The following is a 12,045-nucleotide window of genomic DNA, read 5'->3' on the forward strand; positions in this document are numbered from 1 at the left end:
TTTTCCAGGTACACCTTTAAAAAGCCAGCTTCTGTCATATAAGTGTCACCAACCTCATAATCTTGTTTGCATCTAATTAATCCTTTCTGAAAATAGCAGAGCTTGGAATAAGTAATTCTGGAGCTGCCTATTTTGACTCAAACCCTGAATCACAAATGGAATTCAAGAAACTGAAGTTTGGTCAGCATGGGTAATCAACAATGTTTCACTGGTGACATAACCAAAGATTGGAAAGTGGAGAGTATGATGTAATATTGAAATAAGATGTCGGAAAAATTAGAGTGGACTGATGTCAATCATATTCAATCCACTATTTACATTCACCTTTCTGTTATGACATGATTTGAGATTTCAGTATCAGCTTCATATATGTGCTCCAGAAGCTGCTGTGAAAATGTAAAAGAGGGCCACTCCTGGGAAGACAAACTCTGGTGGTTAGAAAAACAGACCCAGGAAGAAAGGGGATGCTGGCTGGAGAGGTAAACATCTATAGTGACAGCAAGGTTGTGTAAGGCAATTTAGTCTAGCAACTGGCAAGACTATGAAAGATCTCAAGGAAAAGATTTCAGTAGAGCTTCTCTGTCTGGATGGAGGACCTTGAACCAAACGTTTGGCCCACTTTAGTTGCAAAAGGCAGGTGAGTAAAAGGGGGAATGAATGTGCAGGTAGTAGTGAGGGCAAAGAACTTTCTTTCTCAATAAAGCTTTGTAACCTATGGAACATTGTGTGCTTATAGCTCACTAAAAATTCTAGCTGCTCTTTCTGCTGAAGGGAAAATAGGGAAAAGAATCCCACTGAGTGTGATTGCTCTTCCTTCCCGTCTTCTTCACCTCGACTGCGCAAAATTAGCTCCCTTATGATGTCCGGTCACTGTCGCTTGTGAACAATTGATCAAAGCAGGTGGAAGGAGCTTGAGAAATTATTGAAGAAGAGAAAGGAGAGACAGAAGACAGAACTCAAACATTCTCTCTCTTGGAACCTCCTAGTGACTTTAAAAGGTCTCACCAGCCTAAAAGCTAACATGGCACAAGCACAAGCATCTCAAAACAAGCCATCATGAATATGATTTAACAGGTAGTATAGGGACCTGATTGGGATACAGCAGTTATACTGTATCATGCTGTCATTTTATTGCTCATTGGGTTTGCTCTCAGCTGCCATTATAGGTTTTTATACTAATGTATTTTAATGTTTATTGGTGGGGGGAGGGTTGTGATGTTACTGTAGCTGCCCAGAGTCATTCCAAAAAGATGGATGGCCATATAAATTGAATAAAGAAATAAATAGTTCAAAAGGAACAAAAGAAATAGAAAGGCAGGAAGAGTTGAATCATATGCTAAAAGTATCTATGTCTGCTCAGAAATATCAGTGTATAAACCCAGCAGTGCTATGGAGAGCATCTGAGTGAAAATTAGGGGAGGAACAAATACAAGCAATACTGTAGTTGGTCCCTCTCATTGCCTAATCAGTCAAAGAAAAGTTGTGGATAATGTTTACCAAAAACAAATTGCAAGTCTTTCAAAGCAGCATGAACAGTAAACACGGGTACATCTTTGGAGAGGCAAATTCCAGATGTCTCTTAGTGACAAGTTTCTCCTTCAGAGAGTGGAAGATTAAAACAATTTTTATATATTAATCATTACATGTTCTATTTTATGGATGTTTTTATTTGTATGTAGTCTGGTCTCTGATATTAATAAATTAAATTCAAATCATAATCCCATATCATCCTGAGATATTTTATTACATTTCACTAAACCATATGTTCATTCAAAATATATTGAATTAGCATTGAATATGTTAACAGCTGCATGGATTTATTGGAAAAGATCTTTGATCCTCTGTATGGAAGAATGGCTAACCAAATTGTGGGAGTGTGCTTCGATGTCTAGAATAACTTGTATTTAAAAAGTAAATCTGACGAAGAATTCAGTTCCACTTCAAAACCTACTACACATGGAATTGTGATACATCCAAAACTTGGGATTTAAAGTTTATATTTTAATTTGATTTATAATCTATAATTATTTACCGTATTGTATCAATGTATAGTTTATTATCTACAGTTTTTCTTTTTTCCTCTCATAGACTCCAGTTGTCTTTACTACATATATTTAAAGTTCAGCAGAGACATGTTTTGATTAGAAATGGGATATGAAATATCTTATGGTATTTTAAGTTTTTAATGATGTATTAGAATACACTAGTCATGCGATATTTTAGATTTGTTGATTATCCACCTGTATTTTACTACTTATATAGTTTTTTATTATCTGTATCATCTATTTTTATATTCTTGTATCTGTGTTAGTATTATTTTTATTTTATTCTTTGAAAAGTATAACATGTAGCTTGTAAAAATAAATAAATAAACCTCACCAAAAATATCAATTCAATTTTATAAATGAGTAGTCCACATGATACCGCAGTTAATACTGAGAGAGAGAGAGAGAAATCACACACAATAGCAAACAAGAGCTAGAATCAGTTTAATTTATTCAGTTTTAAAACCAGAAATGTGTGAATTAATTGTACAAAAGGAAGAATCAATCTTGCTTTATTTGGGTTTGTTACAGTTTTAAATAAATTTCGCCCACTTTTAAAGCTTGGAAATAAAAGGAAAGACTTAAAATATCTCTTTGACCCAGGAAGCATTCTCATGTTGGAAAGTTTTGTAGAGATTAGAACAGGATTGGAAAATCTGGACTAATATTGTGGATGAAATGGAATGTTATGTTAGTAAACTAATGTGCAGTTGGCTCCTCCTGCTTCTTTATTCTAAGTATAGCCCCAGTGTGAGTACAATAAGGCGGGGAGGGAATATACAACTCTTTTCCCTGCTGATTCCTCCTGCCTTTTTTAAAAAGTGGCTTTAAAAAAACAACACAAATAACCCTGATTGCTACATGGCAGTGTGCCACCAAATGAGAACATGTCTTGGTGCTTATTCAAACATTTTTGTGGAGTTCTAACCACCCCACCCCCGATACATCTTCCACTCAGGTTAAATTTGCACTTTGATTAGAGATGGGCATTTGGCTGCTGTATTGACTTATACATAAACTTGAGACTAGTCAACATATCCACTGGGACAAAAATGAGTCACATTCAATGGCAATTTTGTTGCAATATGAAATCTACAAAAAATATCAGATCAGAATTGAATACTCAATAAATAATTGAGACAAATGGAAAGCAGCTATGACTGACAATATTAGATTGGCTATTTATTTTAAAATATGGGATTAGGGAAAAGCTGTGTATATGGTAAAATATTTGCATTGAAACTAGTGTCTTCCTTGTTTGGTGGTCATAATGACTAAAATCTAGAAATGTATAGAAATATTATCTTGACCTCAGTTTGTTATAGGAAATATTAATTGGCTTTCAGCACATAAAAAGGATGGGATATGTTCTTAAATATGTATGTATCTGTGTTATATTTTAGATATAAATACCTACTTCAGCATACATACAGAGATGGGTTTAAAGATCATGTTCTTAAACAGCATTGATTGTATTCTTTTCTAGATTATATACTATAGATCTAGAGTATTTCGAGCTTCAGGGGTTCCACTACTTAAGTTATGCAAACTGCAAAATGCTATACTTATTAAAATACAAGTAATCATCAGAATACCACATATTATCGCTACAATTGAGGCTTTTGACAAAGAAGGAACAAGCACAACTGCTTTTGCTATATTAGATACTTGCCCAACATTTTTGCTGTCATCAATGGCCCGAATGGCAAAAAAGACTTCAGTGCCATTTTCTTTGGTGAAATTTTTTGTCTTATACTGAAAGTTCTGTTTGACCCCAGCAACTTCAGGTTTCAGATCAGATAAGTTCACAGAAAGGGCACTATGAAAATTAGCATCTTGTAAATCCAAAGGATTTTCACTCATCTTCATTTCATAACTTTCAGCTACAAAATAACACAACACATTAATTTTAGAAATATACATGTTCAGAGGTGAATCAAGTGAAATGTTGGTGTTCTGTTGTCAGAAGCTGTCTCCATATTACTTTAGAAGTCACCACTGTCATGGAATCCTTCCAAGCTGCAGAGGACTCTGACACATGTTCAATTGCCACAGATAGTTGATCCACTCCATTTAAAACAAAAGCATGCCTTAGTAATAAAACAAGTTGCATCTATTCAATTTTAACTAGCAAGGGCGGTTCCAGGAAGACAATCCTCAAATTAATAATAGGTAGGATTCCCTCCACTTCATCTCTCCCCTCCTTCTGCTTACGACAGAATTTCAGACTTACCTGTTCCATTGTCATAATCATCCCCAGGAGCCGTCCATGACAAAGAGAATTCATCATTAAGATTGAACAGAACCTCAAGGTCAGCGATTCTACACGGAGGGTAGATATCTTGATAGCCTCCAGGAGGCACTCCTGTCACTGCAACTGAACTTGCTACTACAGTTCTATTAAAGTTGAACATGCCTCCTGTCAGTTTGGTCTTATCAACTGTTGGTTTTGGTGGATTCATGTGTATAGTGCCTAGCATAAGAAATTTAGGAGAAGGAGAAGGAAGAGAAATCACATTACATTCCAGTACTCTCAATAATCTAATAGCCTATTTGAATTATCTGTAAAGACACTGATATCATAATTATCACAATTCACATTTGGGAAAGCAAAAGAGTAGGTAACATCAAAATTTTAATAATGCCATATATGTATTTTTATAGCTATTAGTTATAGTATTAGTTATAAAACGAATGACCTATAGAGTATATAAACAGAGAGCAAACCCCATTCCATTCTAGCACTGAAGATGTTACCGAGCCAGGTAATGAAACCTTTGCAAGAAAACAACCAAGCTCAGAGAACCCCAAGGACTCCACAGATCTAGGTTATCCACACTGAAGGCACCTTGGGTTGCTTTAGGTAGTATCTTTGCTTCTAAAGTACACATTATTACATTGAAACCCAAACATTTAGTAGATAATGTAATATTAGCCACTAGCATATCTTTCCTACATAGCCTAATATTTTTACTTCATTTTGTAACAGTTAAATATATAGTTGAAAAATTATATACTGAAAACTAAATTTACTTGGAAAGCTAAATGATAAAGGAAACAGAGACAGAAACATTGTACACTGTAATGCAAAGAATTATTAGGGAAAAAACATTGTCAAAAGAGAGAAAACCCCAAAGCAGTTACAGGGTAAGGAACGACAAGGGAAAGCCTCTCCCTGAGAGTCCTATTTCATTTTTAAGCAACATGGGTTCATTCTTTCCCCCCTCATTCTCATTCCTCTGCACTGAAATTATTGGTCTTTGATAACGAATCCTTACCATTTTCTATATAACCCGGTAAATATAAAGCTAGATTCTCTCTCAGGACTTGTCGGGCAATCTTATCTTTCCTGTGGGCACACACTTTTATACTGTATTTACCATTCTCTTTGAATGAAGTGAAATACCTGGAGTAGATTCCATCATGCTTGATAACGTCTGCACCTTGGCAAAGAAATAGTAAAAATTAAACTCCAATGACTGTAGCAAAACCATCAAAAACTTTCTGTATCTATTTCTGTTTTCACGGAAACAAATATTTGCTTCCAGGATAGAGAATCAAGTACAAGTGGGTGGCAATGGAAATCTAACTTTTAAAAAAATATTAGAAAATTGGTAATCAGAACAAATATCTATAGTACGATGGGTTTACACTTGGTAAACTATCAGACAGGACCTTTTCTAATTCCAGAATTAGGAATATACTGTGCATAAGTCTTGGTGTGGATGCTCTTGAGGCAGTAATTCTTTAAAATCTAACAAAATGCTAGTGATAACCAATAACGTTCAGATGGTGTGATTTCAGTGAGACATGATTGGTTGAGTGAAAGATGGTTGGGGAACTCCTTGCACGTATAGCTTTACGCAGCCAAATTTGCATACAAGAGAAGAAAAACAAACAGAGGCTGGTGCTGTTGATATGATGATGATGCCTCTTCTTGTCACCCTTCCCAGGTAGACCAGACAGGAAACACAACCAAATGAGCTAATTCTACTTTATTGTAAGGCTACATTAACAGAATCTTGCAAGTCTGAAACTACAAATCTCCCACCATCTCTTCTACCTCCTGATAAGCTATGGTTTTTCCAGTAGTAATGTATGGCTGTGAGAGCTGGACCATAAACAAGGCTGAGTGCCGAAGAATTTATGCCTTTGAACTGAGGTGCTGGAGAAGACTCTTAAGAGTCCCCTGGACTGCTAGGAGGTCAAACCAGTCAATCCTAAAGAAATCAACCCTGACTGCTCATTGGAAGGATTGATAATGAAGCTCAAGCTCAGATACTTTGGTCACCTAATGCAAAGAGAGGACTCTTTGGAAAGGACCCTGATGCTGGGAAAGATTGAAGGCAAAAGGAGAAGGGGACGGCAGAGGATGAGATGGTTAGATAGCATCACTGAAGCAATGAGCATGAAACTGAGCAAACTCAGGGAGGCAGTGAAGGACAGGAAGGCCTGGCACGAGATGGTTCATGGGGTCACGAAGAGTCGGACATGATTTAACGACTGAACAACAAAAGTTAGAGAGGTTCCTTTCTGAGTTTCTTTCTCTTCCCATTATGCAGCTGTGGGCTATACCTCCTGTTATCTAAACGTTCCCTAGGTAGCATCTCTTCCCCCTGTCTCCCAAGGTCATTCTCATTCCATTACACTTCTAAAGAATATTCAGCAAATGCTGGTAATTGGTCAACTCAAGCTTTATTCCAAAGATTAAGAATTGTCCAAATACTGCTATAATATATGTGGTTCCCACTAAAGCTGGTTTTTTGTAAAATAAATATTGCAAGGTCAAATAATTCTAATTTTATCAGTTCCATTGTTACAGCTTCTAACCTTTTGCCGGATGAGGATAATAATTAAACAGAATAACTTGTTTATTAGAAAATTATATTTAGATCAGCTATAACTACCTGATCTAGCTGTATCCTAAATAAAAGAATGAAAAGATGCAATCTGCTGGACCACATAGAGTGTACCATGGTACCTACTCTACTAACAGAGGACAGAAAGAGAGAAGTTGTGGGGACAAGGCACAGGAACTGAAAGTGATTATAGCCCTGAGAACGTCTAACCAGTTAGAAGCATTCTAGGTTGTGTCAAAGAGGGAATATAAAGGAGTCCAAGAATGGAATTCATGCATTAACTATGATTACATTGATTGGCCCAAAGACTGCTATTTTGAGAAAGGATGAAAAGGCAATGCATACAGAAGTACAGCTTCTACCAGTGCAAGGATTAGTTTATTTCCCAGGGATTTTCCACTTGAAATTCAGCAAAGTGGATACCAAATGCAGTGGGGTGCCACAACTGAGAAGACCCTATTCAAAATATTACACTATAGAATATTTTCATTGGTGAAATAACATGCAGAGATTCCACTGCCAATCTTATAGCATGAAGGCTAACCAAACTAACAGATGAATGATACTCTTTTGATTTTAATTTTGATTTTGTGACTAAGTATGGAGGATGATTAGCAGGAAGTGGAGCAGGATGTACAGTACATACAGTTTAGTTTTCCACAGCATTTGCACACAATTAGCTTCTGCTTGAAATGTTTAATCTTGGAAAAGCAGAAGATTCCTTAGCTGTTCTGCTAAACCCAGCCAAGGAAAGAAGGGGCAGAAGCTGAATAAGCTGAAACAACAGCAGAAGAACTAAGATAAAAATCCAATACAGGTCACTTCCACATGATTCTGCCCTGGCTTGAGGTCTCACTGAACCCACAATATCAGCAGTATGAAAGTCAAGCTAATTTATGTTTTGGACAACTATGCAAAATACTAGGCTAGATGGGCTTCATATAGGTAGCTTTATAAATTAATAACCCTTAAATACCAGACACAGAGGTACATCCAAAAATGCATACCCCCACAGTTGCTTCTAAAGACATTTACCAGAGCCATTGTCCCAAAGTTCTATCTCTTCCGTTCCAGAGCTTGATCTGATTTTAGCTATGACATTTGCACCAACAAAAGGCAAAAATCCTTGACTGAGTTCTGCATAAATAATCACTGGACTGGGGAAAACACTGTTGTCTGTACTTGAATAGGGCTTCACATTCAATGGAGGCACAGTTGCTGATGCTGGTTGGCTGGTTACTATGATTGATAAGGTTTGAGCCTTTGGATAGGCATTATGAAGCATGTAAGTCCAATCTCCCAGCTGCAAATCAAAGTGTTAAAATATAAAAGAATATTCAATATGACATTTCAAGTTTTCCTAAGTATAAATGAAGCTTATACACTTGAAGGTTCTACTTCATATTATGTTGAACATTTGTACATGTGGGACTTTAAAAAACCAAATCCATATTCTTTCCTCATATTTATTTTTGCTTATTTATACAATTTTAAATTGCCTCACCATGGCTAAAGCCTGCTCTGGTTTTCTAGGCATCCTTGGTGACTGGCGGGCTGGCACATAGGGCAAGCAGGCTTTGCCAATAGTTTGTTCAGACAACAGTGAACCAAAATGGGCAAGAGTAACTAATTTGGGGTATTTCAAAGTGGAATATGGAAGTTATGATGAAAGACCACTCTCTTTTGATTATTTCTCTCTCTCAACTACCACTTGATAGCAGCCATTCCAACAGGCTTCAGTGAATAAAGACAATGGGCCCATTCCACTGACTCTGCTGAAGATGCCATTTTCTATTGTCTTATCCTCTCTGTCATCTATTTTCTGTCGGGCAGAGTGATAATCACAAACACTCCTGTTTGTGCAGAGCGCAGCAAAAACTCCAGGAAGATATTAGCCATGACAGCAAACACAATGCAATGTCCATTTCTTGTTTCCCAAAGAAATCCAGTCAGAAAATATATACTAACTGGTGTTTATTGATAAAAATGCAAAATTCCATAAAATGCAAATATCATACAAAATATAAAGAAAAACACATCTTCTCATGTAATGTAGCATCCAAGACTTATTAGCAACACAAGCTTAACAAAATCTCTAGCTACAAATTCTTAGAGAAGAGGTACGCTACTTGGTACTTTGTTACAACTACATAGCCCATAAAACCTACATAGTGGCTAGCACTAAAACAACTAACTACTACTCAAAGAGGCTGAACATTTTCCTCCCCTTGTATTATAGCTCTATGCCACCCCCACTGGGTAACTAGCATACACACGCCAATAGGTGGCAGTAAATAGCACAATACACAACACACAATAACAGGTGTTTTTCACATGATCTCTGTAGTCAAAATATTATTTGTTATTGTTGTAAAGATAACGGGATGAATCCTTTCCCATGAGAAAGAAAATCCTGACACCCCTCTCAGCCCATTTTCGACACAACAATTACATGTTACAAAAATAATACAGACAATTGATTACAACAAGATAGAATCAATTACATTTGTTCAAACCCAAGTCTGGTTAACATTGTTTCATGTTGTACAATAGGCAATGATTTGGTAAATACATCTGCAAGATTTGCTTCAGATACACAATACACAAGATCAATGAAATTTTCTGACATAGCTTGTCTTACATTTTTGTACTTTATATCCACATACTTAGTACGAGCTTTTAAGTTTTCTGTTTTAGCTAACCCTATACAGGCCTGGGAATCTTCATGCACTGTATAAGGCAATGACACTTTGATGCCTAAATCAGTGAATAATTGATGAAACCATCTTAACTCACAGATTGTTTCTGACAAAGCTGCAAATTCTGCTTCTGCAGTAGATAAGGCAATTGATGTTTGTTTCTTTGCTTTCCACGCAATTGTGGATTCACCAAATTTACAAACAAACCCAGTTATTGACTTTCTATCTCCTTCTTCTGCAAATGAACTATCAACAAAAATTACAGGCTTTTCAGACCCTTTGGTTGACATTTTGAGACAAAAATCTACTGTACCTTTTAAATATCTCATTACCCTTTGTAATCCTTGCCAATCATGCTCAGTTGGTTTAGCCACTTTACGGCTCAAAACTCCAACAGCATAGGATAAATCAGGATGTGTCCATTGGGCTAGGTGAAGGATTGAACCTATCACAAAATGGTACACTTCAGGTTTTTCACACAACTTTTCACATGTCTCATGTTTTAAGAAATCACATGTCATTGGGGTCTTTACAGGTTTTGCATCTGACATCCCCATCTGTGCTAACAACTGTTCTATCTTTTTCTTCTGACTCAGATAGATTTCTCCATTTTCAGTTCTATGCACTTCAATACCAAGGTAGTATCTTGACATACCCAAATCCTTCATTTTAAAATATTTCTCCATTTGCTTTGCAAATTCTTTTACCAAGTTTAAAGAACCAGTGACAAGACAAAAATCATCAACATAAGTGATAAGGACTGTATAATTTTCTCCAGTTCCTCTGGTGTACACACATGAATCAGCTAATGATTTCTTGAAACCAATTTCTAACAAAGCTTTATCTAAACATTGATGCCAACATCTCCCAGCTTGTTTCAATCCATACAGTGCTTTACGCAACCTGTAAACTTTCTGGGAATCTCCACATGAATATCCTGGCGCTTGTTTCATGTAAACAACTTCAGGAAGATCATTTAAATAAGCTGTATCCACATCAAAATGATGAACAACCATGTTTCTCTGTGCAGCTAAGGCCAACATTACACGCAATGATTCAGGCCTAACTGTGGGTGCATATGTCAGGTTGTAATTCACAAACTGCTCTTGTGAATAACCTTGTGCCACCAACCTAGCTTTATACTGCACAGTATCATCAGGTAAAAGCTTCTTTCTAAATACCCATCTGGAACCTATGGCTTTTTCTGATACAGGTAAATCAACAATTTCAAAAACATTTTGTTTTACCAATGAATTAAATTCTGTGTCCATAGCAATGTTCCATTTATCTTGCTCATCAACAGGTAAAACTAACATTTCTTTGAAGTCTTTTGGTTCGCAAGTGATGTGACATACTCTCACTTGTTGAACAACAAACCTTTCAGGTGGAACCCCTTTTGTTATACGGGTTGACCTACGTGGAATCTCAAAAACGCTTTGTTCCTGTTTTTCACTTTTCTCTTGTGCCTGTGCCTTTAACTGCTCAGCTTCAGCTACAGCCGGCAACTCCTCCGCTGCCGCTTCTTGTTTTATCTGCGGAGAGGGGGGTGCATAGGCTGCTTGCTCTCTAGCTAAGTCTGTGTATGAAGGCAAAATGACTTCTGAATTTGCATGGAGCCTTTGCCAATTAGAAGGCTCTTCAAAATTACAATTTCAGGAAATAATTACTCTTCCTCCTCCCACTGAAAATCTATATCCTTTAGATTCTCCTGAATATCCAACAAATCTCAAATGCTGTGTTTTTGGTTGGTTTTTCCTCCTTTGAGCCTGAGGAATCTGTATGTAGGCAAACGTTCCAAACGTACGCAAGTGCTTTAAGGAAGGATATCTCCCATACAGCAAAAAATAAGGAACTTCATTCACAGCTGAATTCCAGTGTCTATTCGTGAGAAACACTGCTGTTAACATTGCTTCACCCCAAAAATGGGATGGAACATTAGCATCCTTCAGTAGGCTATCTTTCAAAACCTTCAGAACGCCAACCTTGCGCTCAGCTACACCATTTTCTGCAGACACACCAACATTTGTTAATCTGTGGAAAATGCCTTTTCTACGTAGCCAGTTTTGAAACTCATTGCTTACAAACTCACCCCCTCTGTCCGTTTGCAAACTCCCTACTTTGTGCCCATGTTTTCTCTCAACAAAAGCCACAAACTCTTTGAAACGAGAGAAAGCTTCAGATTTCTGTTTAAGCAAATAACAAAACGTGAAACGTGTTTTATCATCCACTAACACAAACATAAATCTTGCTCCACCTTCACTTAAAGGAAACGGACCAGCCAGATCTGCATGCACAAGATCAAATGGTTTTTTAACAATTCTGCTACTTTTCCTAGCAATAGGTGCAGATTTTATCTTAGATTGCTTACACACAGTACAATCAAGATATTTTCCACACTTCTTGAATCTCAAATCTGGATACACTTTTGCCATTTTTGACAAA

The 12,045-nt window shown here is 36.8% G+C and overlaps 1 protein-coding gene across 1 annotated transcript in view; it reads right to left on the reverse strand.

Moving 5' to 3' along the window:
• Positions 1 to 2,497: 2,497 nt before the first annotated feature.
• The window catches only part of LOC103058926 (calcium-activated chloride channel regulator 1-like), a 34,423-nt gene continuing 24,875 nt past the window's right edge, over positions 2,498 to 12,045 (reverse strand). Inside the window, exons 11-14 of the mRNA XM_088153526.1 lie at positions 7,940 to 8,207; positions 5,324 to 5,488; positions 4,279 to 4,518; positions 2,498 to 3,928 (exon numbers count right to left, since the gene is read on the reverse strand). Coding sequence (XP_088009652.1) covers positions 3,540 to 3,928; positions 4,279 to 4,518; positions 5,324 to 5,488; positions 7,940 to 8,207 — 1,062 coding nt within the window. The 3' untranslated portion in view covers positions 2,498 to 3,539. The remainder of the gene's footprint in view (positions 3,929 to 4,278; positions 4,519 to 5,323; positions 5,489 to 7,939; positions 8,208 to 12,045) is intronic.

Source organism: Python bivittatus, unplaced genomic scaffold, assembly GCF_059951505.1.
Source record: "Python bivittatus isolate LINGU-HERP-01145 unplaced genomic scaffold, Pbiv_v1 ctg000700_np1212, whole genome shotgun sequence".
Classification (NCBI taxonomy): domain Eukaryota; kingdom Metazoa; phylum Chordata; class Lepidosauria; order Squamata; family Pythonidae; genus Python; species Python bivittatus.